General features: G+C 35.7%; 1 protein-coding gene across 4 annotated transcripts in view; it reads right to left on the bottom strand.

The window, feature by feature from the left end:
• The window catches only part of PNISR (PNN interacting serine and arginine rich protein), a 24,350-nt gene extending 8,971 nt beyond the window's left edge, over positions 1 to 15,379 (bottom strand). The window contains exons 1-7 of one of the 4 annotated variants that reach the window (XM_019643645.1): positions 15,267 to 15,378; positions 8,481 to 8,558; positions 6,632 to 6,750; positions 5,026 to 5,214; positions 3,463 to 3,686; positions 1,854 to 2,025; positions 526 to 716 (exon numbers count right to left, since the gene is read on the bottom strand). In XM_019643645.1, coding sequence (XP_019499190.1) covers positions 526 to 716; positions 1,854 to 2,025; positions 3,463 to 3,686; positions 5,026 to 5,214; positions 6,632 to 6,719 — 864 coding nt within the window. In that variant the 5' untranslated portion in view covers positions 6,720 to 6,750; positions 8,481 to 8,558; positions 15,267 to 15,378. Of the gene's footprint in view, positions 1 to 525; positions 717 to 1,853; positions 2,026 to 3,462; positions 3,687 to 3,977; positions 4,801 to 5,025; positions 5,215 to 6,631; positions 6,751 to 8,480; positions 8,559 to 15,266 lie in introns of those variants that run through there. The other 3 variants (XM_019643646.1, XM_019643647.1, XM_019643648.1) reach the window with 3 other exon arrangements.
• Between the last annotated feature and the right edge of the window lie 1,944 nt (positions 15,380 to 17,323).

The following is a 17,323-nucleotide window of genomic DNA, read 5'->3' as shown; positions in this document are numbered from 1 at the left end:
CCAGTGACTCACAGCAGCCCAGCTCCAGGTCGAGCTGCCACTCAGCATCTTAGCTGTAGAGGGCAGTGTCACTGGCCCTCATATGTGGGATCTGAACCGCGGCCCTCTGGTGTCCCAAGCCAGTTCTTAACCAACGCGCCACTCGGCCGGCCCTAGTTTTATTTTATAATCCATCACTACAGAGTTAGCTGTACCACAACAAAATACAGGTGTTTGTCAAGGTAACCTATCCAGCATCCCTGAATAACTTCTTTCCAGAATGAAATGCTTTATAAACTCACTGCCCCTTTGTTCCTTACTCTACCCTCAATAACACATGCATAAAAACATAATCCCCAATATACTTACTGAAAGTAATCTCAGTAGTAACATTATAACATTATTATTATACTTTTATTATACAATATTATAAATAACAGTGTAACATTAATAGTATCCTTTTTATATGCTAAAACACCTACTTATTTCAATAACCTTCTCACACTGACATCAACTGGAGTTTCACGTCACAGGAATTCTACTTACAAATTTACTTCTCTGAGGTAAACGAGGGCCATCACCTCCTTCAGCGTCTTCTGTTGTCTTCTTTTCTTTTTTGGACAATTGTGAACGTTGTTGTTCCATTCTTTCTTTCTCCAACTTCTTTTGCTTTTCACGTTCCATTTTTTCAAGACCTTCCCGAATCCAAGCTGGAAGAGTCCTACGTTTTACTGCATCTGTTTCACATGGGGGGGAAAAATATTTGTATTTCAGTTAAGTAAAAGTCATAAATGCCTAACTAAGTTCCTTATTCCTGAATTTCTACAAATTTTAAGTAAATTAAAACAAAGAATGCTGGTGCCATTTGAGTCCTTGTAACAAATACTATTATTCTCCAGCAAGACAGGTAATAAAAACAACCCATTAAACATCATGCTTTCTTTTAAAACGATCCCTAATAACAGCAGCAGTGACCACTGTATTAATGCTTACAATGTGCCAAGGTACTATGAAAGCACATTAAAACATCATGTCACTTAATCCTAAAAAAAGCCCTAAAAGATCACTAATATTACTGGATCTCTTTTGCATATGAGAAAATTGACACTCAAAGAGATTAAAAGATGTGCTCAAGGTTACAAAGCCAGTAAGTAATGATGTGGGCTACTTCAGAGCCAAACCTATACTACAATGCTTCCTAAAATATGAAGACAGAAGAGTCAAACAAAAGCACAAATCCATTTTCACATGGAGAATTCATTTGAACAAGTATTATTCCACAAGTTAAAAAAGAAGTTACAATCTTCCGAAAATGTCTACTTTGTGATAAAAAGGAAAAGACTTAAATGTTCTGGCCCATTAAATGCTGGATTTGGTTTCTGGATATAAAGTAGCATAAACATGTAACTTGTCATTGGAAATAAGTTAAAAAAATTGGAATTTTCTGCCAAAACACTATGGAAAGTGAAATAATAAAAGCGAAATTAATCTGGGAGCAGTGCACTGGATGAACTGAGAGTAAAAAGAGACCAGAGACAAAGAACAAGTAGGAGGTTTTAAAGGGGGAAAATGCTCATATATTGGCATAATGTATCAAATTGTCAACACTGAGGAAACTATCAAGATGCTATGGCCATGATAAATTTATCTTTCACCACAAAATCTGTGTTCAAGATAATGATCTATTTTAAAGAAAATCATACAAAACTTTCAATAGTTTAGACAAGTATCCTCTTGGAATTTTTTTTGACTATAAAATCATAAGGTTTTCCTAACATGTCAGAGGTATTAGAACTAGAACTTAACAAAATAAAATATCCTTTTTATGATCAAGAAATCATGCCAACTGTGGTTCACTAAACTTTAATAGCTACCAATTTGTGGAGGCTCCTGCTTCACAGGAAGTGCAATAGGTGAACGCTGCCGATCCCTGAATGATGATGGTCTTTCTCTTCGATTCTGGGGAGGTGCCGGAGGTCCTGGAGGTCCTGGTTGCCAATAAGGAGGATGAAATCCACCTTGCGGTGGACCAAAAGCAGCCCCATGCTGAAAGAGTATTGCAGTTTATTTTTCTTCACATTAGTACAAAAACACTCTGGGACACACGTGTGTTATGAACTGGGACAGTAGAAATCCATGTGTGCAGCAAATCCAAGAATTCCATGGTTCTAATATTCACCGATATTTCTGTAGCCCCAAGAACTTAAGTTTACTTTCCTTAAGAAAAAGATTTTTCTGCCTACATAAATGCAAAGAGCCATTTAAAATCCAGCTGATATACTATTTTGGAGTACAGAAAATGATATATATGAACACTTTCATTATGAATCCATTTATAAACTAATATTTCCACTACCAAAAAATCAAGTATATGTTAATTTTTCTGTAACTAGGAAATACAGGAAAATTTTTAATCAATTCCATCTTCCTACTTCTTGTACATTTGTTTCTAGAATCTTGCAAGAAATATCTATTTTAAGCAAAGATAAGTTACTGAATCATTAAATATTTTTTGCAATTTTACTATTTTCAGAGGCCTTCTAAGCCAGTTGTCAACAGAGCTCTTTGTCTTGTTAGCAAGGGGATCCACCAAGCAAATGTGGTGTAAGTAGATGTTCCCTGCCACATTTCTTCAAAACCAAAACCAAACAAAACCTCACATCTGTACACCAAGTATGAGTATACAAGAAGTATCTGAATATGTATGAATAAGAGGATTAGTGTCTCAAGGTGAATATTCTTTACTTTTATGTCCATTATCCATATAATTAGTGAAATAATGTAGGGGTTTTATCAAAAATTTAAATTATGATAGCTCACTTGATAACAACTGAGATCAGTTATTTCAAAGTGTCACCTAGCACTATAATTGAAGGGTGGACCCTGGCAGAGTAGTTAAAGAAAATAAAGCTCCACATAATGACACTATTCCCCATAGAGTTCTATGTCCCTAGGAATGAATTAGATGCTACAAAGGAAATTATGTACAATTCCATTAACAAACATGTCATGTCAGAATGGGAAAAAAAATGGTAACACTAGAAAAAGCCGTAACTTTACATAGCAGAAGGAACTGCATTTAGGAAGATCAATGTTATTCATGTCTTAACCATAATCTATTATTGAAAAATAATGTATTCGACTACTGTGCATTTGCTAGACTTTATTTAACATTTAAATATACCATTTTGAAATTATAAATTAGAAAACATCATGTAACTACGGCACTTATACATTTTTCATTTTATCCAAATTTTTCCCTAACAATCCTTTATACCATTTTAAGCAAATCAAAAGCCAGAAAACAGAAATCTAATTATTTTAATACTCAAAAAATTGATAACTTTTCTGAGACATAATATGCACTTATCTGTTCAAGACTGAAAAGTGAAACACATATCTCAGGTACTCTTGATGAAACAAACTTCCAAAGAATGGATTACGTGCACATCTACAATATTAAAGCAACAAAATATCTTTCACCTGATAGTCAAACTGGTTCACTGGGCCCACTGCAAAATTATCGGGTGGTCCACCAAAGTTGTGATTGTTCTGGTTAAATATATGCCTGTTGTCAGGGGCAAATTCCCCACTGTCCTGACTGTTGCTGTCTTCGGAAGGAGGAACAATGTCCATTGGGCCTGGTGTTGGTGGCATCCATGGCTGCTCTGGAGGGGGGTGTGGGGGTTGCTGATGCATTCCCCATTCTATTTAGGATTTAGGCATAAAAACATTCAACAGGGGGTTATAACAAAATAAACACAGATTTTTAAGCTTTCAAGAAAGCTAGATTTTTCAGTAATGAAATAGATTTAAAAATTTATGACTTCTTGGTCAAACTCCTTTTGTACATCTTAAAAATAAGCAATGAATTAAGTCTAATAAATAATTCAAGTGATCTAACTCCACTCAATTCATATCCTAAATAAATGAAAACCAAATGCCCAAATTATTTTTTAAAAATGTAACAAAATCCAAAGCAATTTCTTTGTTGAATTTTTCTATTTCTCTTCAGTAATACCATAAAAATAATACCTAGGGATTTTATATAGTTTCTTTCTTCCATGAACACATTTATCCCCGTGAGGTAGGGGAAATCAGGTATTATTTTTGCCAATTTCAGGAAGGGATACTGAGGCACACAGAGAGAAATCACTTGTCAGAGTCACAAAGAAAACCAGCAGAGTAAAGTTGGGGGAGTGGGGATGCTAGGGTGAGTCATTTATAAACTTGAACTTGGAAACCAAAATATTTTCAAACTTAGAGAAATTTGGCATAGGTTCAAGAAAACTAGAAATGAATTATTAATACCTCACAATATCAAATATTAGAATATCTATTATCCTTTTTAAAATTATATTAGAGGATTACTTTCTAAGTTTTCTAATTCTTACATTGAGAAACAAAAGTTAAGTATTAATAGGGAAAGGGAGATATGACTTCACCATCAGCACACACAAATGTTAATATTCCTCTATAAATAAATGAAGAGACTACTAATTTAAAATAATAACACAAGTCATGGAAAACTGAACTAGCTTCAAGGAATCTAAATCATACTTTGAAGTAAAAAAACAAACAAACAAGATAAAAACTCATGGAAGGTCTTCACTATCTTTAAAAAGGGAAGTAAATATGGGGCAGAGTATATTTGACAGACTAATTTGTCACATAGTGACACAATTTTTCTTTAGAGACTAGACATGTTTTGCTCTGCCAGTGGTGCTTCTGAAAAGGCCAGAGGTTGCAACAGAGAGACCATAGGATGCTCTCTTCCCTAGATGCCAAGTGAGGTTTCCAGTGTTCCCAGCCCCTGTCAGCCTAGGAATGAAGAACCAAGAAAAGAATCAAACTGAGTGCCACAATGCTAGCAGACTGAGACAGAATAATTTTAACTACAAAATTTCAAGGTCAAATCTAACTGGAATGGCCTATTCTTTAAGCATTAATTTCAAGAAGTCATAAGACTAAGCAAATTAAGCAATTTAATTTTAATCCTTTTATTTTAAAAACAGGCCTAAAATTTGGAAAATATAAACCACAAACCTGGTTGCCACATTCTGTTAAAGTTTGAATCCCCTTGAAAATTCCCATGATTGTTGGGACCAGATTCCATTGTAGACATATCTTGTCCATTTGGCATCATTCCCGGTGGTTGTTCTACCATGCTCTGCTGTCCTGAAGCTTCTCTTTGGGCAATCCAAGCTTGAGCCAATGCAGCCCAGTCAATCTGGCCTAACGTAATTTAACATGGCAGTATTTAGCATCAGAATGTAGGAGCTAAAAGAACAGTGCTTCCTTGGAAAACAAGCATCTCAGTTATTCCTTACTAGAGATTTTAAATATTGCAGAAAGCTATGGCTGAAAGGACACATAGAAAATAACCTATATTTAGGCTATAAAATAAACTAAACAACTTAAGAGTTTCAGAAAAGAACTCCATAAAAACACTCTTAACCAATTTCTAATATTAACTCATAAGAAATTTATCCCCTGCACCTTACTTTGAATTTTTAAAGTCTTTTTCCTGTTTTGTTTTTTAACAAATGATCAAACTCAATCATTTCTTCCTCAAACAGGTCCTACCCAGGCCTACACTGGGTCCTATAGACCTCAAATGAGTAGAGCTATCTGTCCCTTTTCCTTCTCATAGTCCACTCTTCTTTAGCTAATGTGCCCTTCTCTAGTCAAAATACATCTAACAATTGATCAGCCATTCTTTACTCAAAATTTATTGTCTCCACTATCTTCCTTTCCTTCTCAAATATCTATACTTAACATTTTAAGATCTAATATTATTAATAAAGAAAACAAAATCAAATAAAATAGTTTTTCACATCTCATTTTAGTAAAGATTAAAATGGTATTCTCATACATTTTGGTGGAAAAGGAAATTGGCATGGACACACTTGACAATGTGTATGTAAAACTTCAAATGGGCAACTGTGACCTAACAAACCTACTTCTTGATTTTTTTCCTAAGAAAATAATTAGACATGTGAATAATTTTTCATACAAAATTATTGTAATTATTTTTAAAAGTAAAAGCTACAATCAATAATCCCAAAGTGGATTGGTTATATTACAGTACAATCTTATAACAGAATGCTATGTAGCTATTAAAAAAAAAAAGGGATCAGATTAACCCAATAAAGGCAGGGCAGTGGAAGGGGTCATCTCAATGAAATTGGTCATGTATTAATAACTGTTAAAGCTAAGTAATGAACGGAAGTTACCTATACTCTTCTATGTCTGCATATGCTTGAAATATTCCATAAAAAAGAGAAATGATTTAGCATACGGTCAGTTTACTACGATCTATACAGAATTGTAAGACTCAGAATTAGTAACAGATATAGGCTTTACTAAATAACATATTTAGAAACACTTTCCACTTTTAGAAAAATAGGAACTAAATCAGTTTTTAAAAATGTAAAATCTTCACAAAGCTTTCCACCTTTTGGGGAAGTCTTCCGAAGAAAAATCCATTTCCTAATATGTGTGCTATGGCAAGATTATTTATGAGAAAAAATTAAACTGATCCAATAAACCAATCCCAATTCCATCTCCCTTAATCCCATCACATATCTCCCACTCATGTCTATATATCCTTCCCCCAACCCCAACTTCCAAATTCAATTTGTTTCCTTACTTGGATCCTGCTGGTGCTGGAATGACTGCATCCACTGTTGTTGGTTCAAGGGCCATTGCTGCCAAGGCTGTCCTCCTTGATCCCACATCCTTACTTTAAAAATATATTTGATTTTCTATCTTCAACAAAATAAACATAGTTTAAAAATGAGAATGAAGAGTTCTTTAATTTTAAAAGCTCACATAGAATTATATGATGATACACTTATGTGATTAGAACTCTAAGATTCTTGTTCAATAGATTGCCAGAGGCAACTGGAATTTTTAAGTTGGCAAGCAAGTGTAGAAAATTTCATGTCAAGGCTGGTGTCAGAGTTTGGTGGTAAGCATAGCTCAAACCAATGTAGCTCAAAAAAGGAGGAAAATTTAATTTTTCCAAATATAAATCTCTGGAAATGTATTTTTAAAATTATATGAAAAAGGTGATTTAATCTCTCTCAACCAAGACTCCTTAAAGAGGGTAACCAAATAGCTCTAGATAATGAAGGAAAACTCTTCTTATAAATAATTACAGCTAATGAATGTAGAAGGTAGAACAGATTTGGAAAACTGCCATATTGCCAAACCTACTAAAACAACTGATTCACACAATATTAGAAGAAAAAGTAATGGGAAATCACAAATTCAAAGGCTATTGAAATATCACCTCTACAGATTATTAGGTATCTCCTCATGAGATACAATATTATGTCCCCAGAATCACTACGAATATTTTCACCAAAAATGTTTAACTGAATCCAGTTGAGCTTTTGGATCTCACTTCTAGTGTCAAGGAATTATAGGGGACAAAAGAACGAGGTAAACAGTATCAAAAGAAACAATCAGATAAATCCAGAAGGTGAGACAGTCTATAACACCAGGTTTTTAACATGCAAATAGCATGGAAAAGAAGGGGGGAGTGAGAACATATGTTAATAGCTATTAAGTCTAGTTGATGAGTATGGAGTGTGGTCATCACACCAGTCTCCTTTTCTATAAACTAGTTTGAGAACTTTAATAAATAGCTTAAAATTCCTACAAAACTAATATCTTTGTACTTTATCTAACACTAATATACAACCCTGTTCAAGAACCAATGATGCATTGGTAAGGAGTGGTGTATGTTTCTTCATTTTTGTTCCACAGAGCTTAGCATAAAGCAGGTATTAAAGAAATGTTTACCAAATGAATCCTTCTAGGCTGACCCTCTAAAAACAAGACAAAAGCCTTAGTATTACAGGATCATAAAAAGTAGGAAAGCCAGATAACAAAGAAGAGATAACAACTCAAATGGGAAAATTGGCTATTACAATTGCAGGCTCTTAAAAGTTTGCAACTCTACTCTTTGCAGCGTTTTTCACAAGGTTATATAATTCTATCAATGGCAGATCTTAGCCTCTCAAATTAAAGAACACTGTGCATTAGGGAAGATGCATTCCTTTGTTACCTTGACTTACTTATGGGTCAAGTGCACTTATCTTCTAGTTGCACTATTACAGTCTATTATAATGCCATCAGAATATAGCAAAATAGACCCTAATTAGCGTAACAGTTGAGGCCAAAAACTGAACTGGGTATCAATTCCAAGCTAAATACACTTCTTTTTCTAATCTCTCTTCAGATTTTCTTTCCTCTACCCCTTCCCCCCCCACTTTTCCAACTACACCTTTAAAGCCCTCTAAAAGCTAAATGACTCATTACAGCCCTTGAAAAGTAACTTCACTTATAACTTTAATTTAAAAATAATAAAGGAAAGAAGGAAGAGAGGGAGAAAAGGAGGGAGGGAGAAAAGGAGGTAGGAAAGGAAGAAGGGAGGGATAAAGGTAAGAGGAAAACACCCAAGAGACATAACAACTGTTATTTTGACTGACCTCAGAAGTTCACGTTGTTTAAAATTTAGGTTGATTCAGACTACAGCTTGAAAGCATAGCAGCAAGGTTACTTAAGCCCTGGGGGGGAAAAAAGAGTATTAAGTTTGCTCTTAGATTATGAAGAATTATAATAAAAATAAATTCTAGAGATGTAATATGAAAGTGTGACCATCTCCAAATAAATTTGGAATTTCTTTTTCCATTTTCATAACAACAAAGTATTTACCATTATAAAGTGAAGGGCAACAGGTATATCAGAAATGAGAAAGCAGAGCTTTTTAACTTTTTTTTCTTTCAAAATGTCTTTTTATTTACTTGAAAAGTTAACAATACAAAACAATGTCAAGCAATTCAGGGATTGTCATATATGCTGAGGAAAAAAAGGAACAAACATTTGAAAAGATTTCATCCACCTAGTATTAACTTAGATGGTACAAAAAAGGTAATAAAATTCAGTAACATCGGCAAGGTGAAAACAGTTTCCTTTTCTTTCTATTAGATCAATAGCTTTCTAAAAGTTGACAGAAAGACAAATCTATTCATCTTTTCATCTTCCATAAAGTATAGGATAGCTTCCTGCACATAGTGGTCGCTAAACACCAAACAAATAAATGAATGGTTTGTTGCTCCTTCCATTTACTTTTAAAGGTTAATGATAAGGAAGCAGTTCACCCATATTTGAGAACCAAAAATGTGGCGTTAGCATAGTGTGTTTTCCAAAGCTCTAATGGCATATCAGAGTTCAATACATAGATTTTTCGGTCATCGGTTGTAAACTCATACAATGGAGGCATTATAACTAGCACTGTACAGTACCTACCAGAGTTGCAAGTAGATGTACACTCAGTAAAACCATTTTAATGATGAAAATGATGTGTACTGACTCCCTACCATCATTTCCAATCCATATGTTTACTTTTCTAGAATTTGCTCTAAACAAAGTTTTTTTTCACTTACTCATGTTTATGGTTGTTATGGACAACTCTTTCAGTTCTCCTTTTGAGTTTTCTGATCATCATTTGTCACCTAGATTTCAAAGCACAAGCTCTGGTTCATGATGCCTACCTACATCACTCACTCGCTGTGTGAATGTGGGGAAATAAACTACCCTCTAATCCTTGTTTTTCTCACCTGTACGATGGAGGACATAAATGTGTCTATCTCATAGGGTTATTGTGAGGATTAAATGAGAAACACAAAAACTCAGCACAGTAAGTTTCCATAACTAGTGGTTAATATCACCACCAAGACTTTCAGTATCATTTCTGATAGCACTTCTTAAGTTTACAAATGGGCCGGGGAAAGGTTGATCAAACCAAACCGTATCTACTCTAAAAGCGATCAAAGACTTAACCAGATTTCATTTTATCATTGGAAAAAATCTTTCTGTCCCTACTCCTCACAATATCATAGGTAGAAACTTTTATTATTTAAAAAAGAAAAAAAAACTTACAAGTTTTCTTATGCACAAAGATTTTACTTGCATATTTTCAAGTTTGATTTGCATTGCTTGTAGCTATTTTTGTTTGTTAAAACCAACCACTTCCAATTTTACTGTTTTCCAAAGCTTTTTCCCCAAAAAGTTTTTATGAAAGCTACTATTCAAACAGTGTTTAATATACTTAGGCTGAGAAAAATATGGAAAGAGATGTGAAACTGAGAAGCACAGCAGAATAAAAATGCAGCACAGATGACAGTAAAAGTCAAGGAAGTAAGATGTCAGAAGCTATTTAATAAAATGCTTCAAGTAAAGCTGCAGTTGAAAAACTTGATTTGGCTACAGAGGATGAGTGCTGAATGAAGATGTTGGTAAAACACCCGATGGTTAATGTCTTTTGGGAAGGTAATTTAATTTAGCATTACAATATTCTATCAAAATTGTGTCCCCCCCAAATCCACTTCAAGGGCTTAAAACATGGATGAGGATACTCACCATGTAATTTAAAAACCTGCATCATATTTGTAATAGTGAACATCTTTTAGTGATAGTCAATATAAGGGCAATAGGTGAGATGATTGTACAATGGACTCCTATTCAGCCATATAAAAGAATAAGGTAGACTTATATGCTGATATATAGATGTTCAAATTTTATTAAATGAAAAAATATTTATGTGGTACAGCATAAATAATGATGCCACTTCATCATGTTTTTTCTTTTAAAAATGCAATTTCATAGAGAAAATTCCTAAATTACATAAAACTCTTAAAACTACTAAGCTCTTGGGAGTGAAAACAGAGATCAGTAAATTCTGATCTTTTATTTTTTATTTTTCTGTATTCTTTGTTATAATGAGTATTTTTATAAATAAATCTAGATTTTTATTTTTAAGATATGAAGAATCAAAGAAAGCTGACCAACATAGTCCATAATGACTGGTATGGGCAATAAAAATTACACAAATCATATAACTGAGACTTTGGGCAAATTACATGACCTCTTTCTCATTTTCTTATAAAGGATTTGGAGTAAATTTCTATTATCTACTCCAAAAAAGGTAACAGTGTCATAAGAATAAAATTTAAAGTTATGGTGAATTTTGCAAAGGGATAGGTTTTAAGGAAACACTTGGTATATTCAAATATTTAATATAAAAATTTGTTTCAGCAGCTAGCACAATGCTTGATAAAGAGTTTCTTTAAAATTACTTCTTACGTGACTTAATGGCAAGGATTTAGAAGCCCTACTGTTTCTTACTTCACCTTCGCCATAAAATCTTCTTTACTAACGAACATAAAAAATGCAAAATACGGAAAACAAAAGGAATATGAAGGTACACCTGGCAATAATAAAAATCATTTTCATTTCATTATGGTTTAATGAAATAACATAGCCCCGTACAATTAAAAATGACATTTACACATTGCTTTAATAATGATTTGGAAAATGATAACTGTTAAAGATGGGTGACAAGTACATCAGGGTTCATTACACTGTACTTTTGTACTGTTTGAAAATTTCCATAATAAGTTAAAGATTATGAAGAACCCTTGTTACAGAGGGACTTATATTGAATTTTCATGTGTTTTTGTCTTGGCTCAAACAAGAATCTTCTTGAGGTCAGAAGAAATGTCCTAGAATTATTTAAATTCTCCATGTGCTTTCCCTATATAAAGTGATGAATTTTTTTTACTCATTCATTGAAATTTGTTATAAAGTTAATATATTAATATTCAATGCTGAAAACAACACTCTAATACTGCTACTGATTTTATAACATCAAAAATCAATTCCAATTTATTAGTTCTTCCTTTAGCCTTAATTTTAAAGATCCTAAGGCTTAACTTCTCAAGTTTATAAGGATTTACTGATGATCCAGGCTGCAAGACTTACCCTTTATGCAATTTAACTGCTATTTTCTTGGAAACAACTGGATTTGGGAAGAATAGAAAGATCAACAACCATGATTTGCATCAGATCATCCAAGTTATCACACATGGCTATAAAAATGTAAGTTATGACTAGGACCACTGTTATGGATTGTATTATGTCCCCCTAGAAAATATGCTGAAGTCCTACCTCTACCCCCATACATTGTGAATGTGACGTCCTTTGGAAAAGGGGTCCTTATAGATGTATTCAAGCTAAAATGAGGTTACACTGGATTAAGATGGGTCTTAATCCAACATGATTGGTGTCCTTATAAAAAGAGACACAGACACACACAGGGAGAAAGCCAGGTGACCACATAAATAAGAGACTAAACAGGGGTGTCTATAGCCGAGGAAAGTCAAGCAGTGCTGGAAACCACGAGAAGGTAGGATGAGGCAAGGAAGGATCCTCCCCTAGACCAGAGACAATGAGAGAGAGAGAAGGCGAGTGTGGCAAGCGTGTGCAAACCAGCATGGCCCTGCGAAACCTTTATTTCAGACTTCTAGCCTGGAGAACTGTATAAGAATAAATTTCTGTTGTTTTAGGCCATTCTGTTTGTGATAATATGTTACAGCATCCCTAAGAAACTAATACAACCAGAAAAGACCATCATTCATCTTACCTATTCCTTAGATGACTCTATATTAGAACACTACTTTGAGGTTCTTAAAAATACTTGTTTTTTAGACAATCACTAATATTTGCAAAAGTCATCTCATAGACCGATGAGATGAATGAGAATGAAAATGTAGTGTATGTTTTAAAGCCTTTAAGCATTAATTGCAAATCAAAGAGATGCAGAAGCACACCTATCCTCTGATACACAGTCAAATGTTTCTCACATCAAACACAAAATTTAGAAACCACAAAATGCAATAATCCTTTTCTCCCCTGCCATTTCAGTCCTACACACCAGATGACTGACCTCAACGTAAAAAAAAAAAAAAAAAAAAAATTCATTTGTTCAATTCAAGTTAGGTAGAAATGACACGGGTAAAAGTTAATCTTGTAATCATCTGAAATGCAGTAAAAAATTTTTGCTATTTTATGACATGCAGTTCCAAGTATACTGAAATACTTTGCAGCTTGCAGCTCAAGAGAGGTATTCAAAAAATACTGGCAAATTAGAGAGTTTGGTTATAAATACCAAGAAAGTGATAATTGAAAAATAAATGAGAGAATCTAAAGAAAAAAACACCCCTAGGAGCAACAAGTACATGTGTCTTGGTTCTAATACCATTCTATGATAAAAGGAATCAGGGATCCTTAGAGAAACAGCAGATTTTTAGGATTGGGGCATACAAAATGAGCTTGGAGCATCTTGTAATACCAGGAAGTAAGAAAGTGTTAAAAAAAAAAAAATGAGGACATGTCAAAGGGGCACAGTAGACAACTGAAAAGAGCTCCTAAAGTCCAAAACTGAAAAACTTTGAGGGACAAATAGTATTTGATTGTAACACAAATTATAATATAAAAATCTGAGTCCATACTGATATAAATAAATGGGAGGGAAGAGAGAAATCTCCCATGTAGAAGAATTCCAAATAAATTATGTAGATACTCCACTCTAAAGTAGGAAGAGTGTAACTCTCCAATCCTTGAATATGAACTGTGCAAAGGAACTTCCTCCCAATGAGTACAGCATGGAAAAGAGGGGTGGATATGGGAGAGTAACTTTACAATGGAGAAACCTGACAAAACACTACCTCAAATAGGGGATCAAGGTCAATATCAATGGGATAAGTCATTTTATAGTATGTACACTTGATATGATGCCTGTGATCTTCCTCCCCAAAACACCTAACACGAGTCTTATCATGAGAGAAACATCAGACAAATTTCAATAGCAGGGTATCCTACAATATACCTGAAAAGTACTCTTCAAAACTGTCAAGGTCACTGTATTAGTTTGCTCGGTCTGCCATAACAAAGTGCCACAGACTGGGTAGCTTAAATAACAGAACTTTATTTCCTCATTATTCTGGAAGCTAGAAGTTCAAGATCAAAATGTCAGTAAGGTTAGTTTCATTCTGAAGCCTCTCTCCTTGGTTTGTAGATGGCCGTCTCCTCCCTTTGTCTTTGCATCGTCTTCCCTCTGTGTCCTGATCTTAGTTTCTTATGAGGACACCAGTCGTAATGGATTAGGGCCCATCCCAACCTCATTTTACTTCTTTAAAGCCCCTATCTCCAAATAGTCACATTCCGAGGTACTGAAGTTAGGACTTCAAGATACGAATTTTGGAGGGACACAAAAACAAGGAAGGCCTGAGAAACTGTCACGACCAAGAGAACACTAAAGACACATGACAACCAAATGTTATATGGTATCCTAAATGGGAATCCTTGGACATAAAAAGTATATTGGGTTAAAACTTAAGAAACATGAATAAACATGAACTTTTGTTAATAATGTGTCAATATTGGTCCACTAATTGTGTTAACAAATGTAGCATACTAATGTATTTTAATAACAAAAGAAATTTTGTGTGTGTGTGTGTGTGTGTAACGGGAGTTTGCGGTGTTTATATGGAAATTCTGTACTATCTGCTCAATTTTTATGTAAAACAAAAACTGTTCTAAAGTCTACTAGTAAATAAAAAAAAATTTAATATAGAGTCTCAAGAACATCTCAAAAGATCTGATTTACTGTTACTTTCCCTATAGCCCCAGGAGACTTTACAAAACAGTCCCACAAGTAAATCTTTCTAGTGTTCTGAGGGCTTTTTTATTATTATTATTGCTTTTGCGTGCACTCAAATCAGAAACTCCAAGTTTATTTTGCTTTTCTATCAATTAACCACTAACAATCAAAATTTGTGGCGAGCCCATGATGTTCAGATGACAACAATATCCACCACAGGATAATACAACTGAAATATTGGATACTACCTTTTACCCTCGCGAAGCTTAACACTAGATGTCCATCACTAGATAAACATCCAAGAAAAACACCAACTAAGGAACCTAATTGTAGTTAACAGGGCGCGTTTGCCCTTGGCTGCGCCTGCGTAGTCGGAGCTGCACAGCGCATAAGGTCCAGGTCTCGGCCCTCCGCCTCTTCCGCCCCCCTGCACCCCTCTCCCCACAAGGAGGTTCCTACTGCGCACGCGCAGTGCTTAACGGCCGGTCAGGAACCCAACAATCAGTCCCTTCTCATCCGAGAAGAAACTCTTGTAGTTAGAAGAAAAGGGGTCATGAGCACTCTCTTTAATGGGGACATTACCTTTTCACCGAGAGGACCGCTCTGATTTACCAAGTCAGGCGGAAGCCGCCGCTTTAAGGAGATGAGGTTCCTGCGGTCGAGTCAAGCAGCGTACGCAGCCTACGTGTTTAAGTTATGGTATCTTCGCCACAAAAGACATGATTGTAATGGCCCGACAGTTCCCTATGCGTAATTGTTCTCGACCACTTACCCACTCCGGTTCCGGAACACCGCTGTCGCCACCGTTCCTGTAATACCTCAACAACCCTTTCGATGCTTCTACTTCTTCACGAACAAGACAAGATGGCGCCCAATTGCGCTCACCCGGAAGTGAATAACAACATCCGCTTGTCATCTGAAGCCATACTGTTCCTGCATCCTGGTCTTTGAGCACGTGACGGTCTCCGGTTAACTTGTTTCCACGCCATCTTTGTTATGGGCAAAGTCATAGCTACTCTGGAGTCAACACCGTGGAAGTGTCTGAACATTCCTGTACATTTCCTTTTCATGTAGCCAGCACCCTGTCCAACACTTTTCATCTTTAATCGGGCAGAAAGCCAAGAGCGCCCTGAACTTTATTTACTTTATGGCAACGTGATCCTAATCAAGGAGAGGTATGTTTTCCGCTAAGAATGCTTTCGCTTCGGGAAAGGGGGCTGAGTTTGCGGCGCTACTTTCAGACTACGGAGAGGTCCCCGAGTCACACTGAACCAGCTCTGGCGGATTGCTCAGTGTGTACGGGGCATTTCAGGCCGGGCACAGTCCGCTGCGAATTTCTGGAGTACTTGGGCCTTCGGTCTCCCAGAGCTCCGTCAAGGGCTCCGCCTCAGAGAGACCGGACGTTAGCGAAGTGGCCAGTCTGGATGGTGGCGATGGCGGAGATCTTAGCTGACCCCGCAGTGGTCACGCTCTTTGTTAACCTCTAAACATCGCGCCCCCTTCCCGGGACACTTGCTCAGCTGAATCTCTGACCCAGCTAGTCCGGATATTTTGTTCTTGCCCCGTTACCTTTAGGGGAAAGTGGCGGGGAAGTTCAGTTTCCGCCCCGCTACTTCTTTCAACTACAAGATGGCTTCTAGAAAGGGCTTATGCGATGCAATTCTTCAAATAGAATAGTTTGATTCCATGATGTTTTGGTATGAAACAATATGAAAAGTATCCATTTCCAGGCTAGGATCTACAAGTGACAAGGAAAACAGAAATTTCCCCGAGATAGCGTATTTATTTCGCAACCAAATCTTGGAAAGTGCCTTTCTAGAGAGTAACATGAAACTTGAGCATGAATGAAGAAAGTGCACCAGGTTATGTACATTATTTCATTGGGAACGGTGCAAAAGAAATCGCAAGTTACAGTGGAAATAAAATAGAGTACAGCTAGATGGATAAGATAGAGATGTGAGAACCTAGATGCTGTTTGCATAAAATTCAGTCTTCCTTAATACAACACTTCAAACCCAGATACTCCTGGATCAGCATTAGAAGAAAACCCTCAACAGGTAAAGATCTGCTGGTCTTCAAATCCAAATAAAAATCGAAATAAGACTTCATCTTGGGAGAAACGTTCGTTAATTTACCTGGCAACACCATGGTGTGAGTGCAAGAAGATATCCCTGGAGGCAAAAGGAAATTCCGTTCCTTTGACCCTTTCCCTAATTTCCACTTAGCACGCGCACACACACAAAACCACACAACAGTCTAATATGATTTTTAAAATCATTTTATGGAACAAAAAATGGATACACACATCAATGGTAATCTCTGATTTTGCTTTTTGTGGCTTTCATTTTACAAGTTTTTTGCATAAGGCCTGATTTTCAAGTTTACTTCTCAGAAACATTCTAATCAGAGAAACATTCTATCTTTGTGAAACCTGATTGCCCTAGTGAAACTCACATGTTCCTACTTCCATAATCATCTTGTAATTGCTTGTTTCCCTAGTCAAGTTGAAGCAACGTTCTTAGGGTTTTGGGTTTGTTTATGGTTTTGTGTTTTCCATCTCTCTCCAACTGGCCAGCATACTGATTAGGACACAGAATTTTTTGCATTTGTCAAGTGATTCAATTAATATTTTGAACAATGACTCCATTGACCAATCATTTTGGAAACCCGTTGCCAAATTTTGTTACTTGGGCCAGTTTAATGAGACACTCTAAGCAATCATTGTTTGCCAAACTATTTCCCTTTCCCACATCACTATCATATAGCATTTCCCTGTAATGTTATAAACTGAAGGATACATCAGGCACATATATGTATTTCAGGACCAAA

The sequence above is a fragment of the Hipposideros armiger genome, unplaced genomic scaffold (genome assembly GCF_001890085.2).
Source record: "Hipposideros armiger isolate ML-2016 unplaced genomic scaffold, ASM189008v1 scaffold_81, whole genome shotgun sequence".
Classification (NCBI taxonomy): Eukaryota; Metazoa; Chordata; class Mammalia; order Chiroptera; family Hipposideridae; genus Hipposideros; species Hipposideros armiger.
The sequence above is the reverse complement of the archived record's forward strand: the minus strand, read 5'-3'. Positions and strand labels throughout refer to the sequence as shown.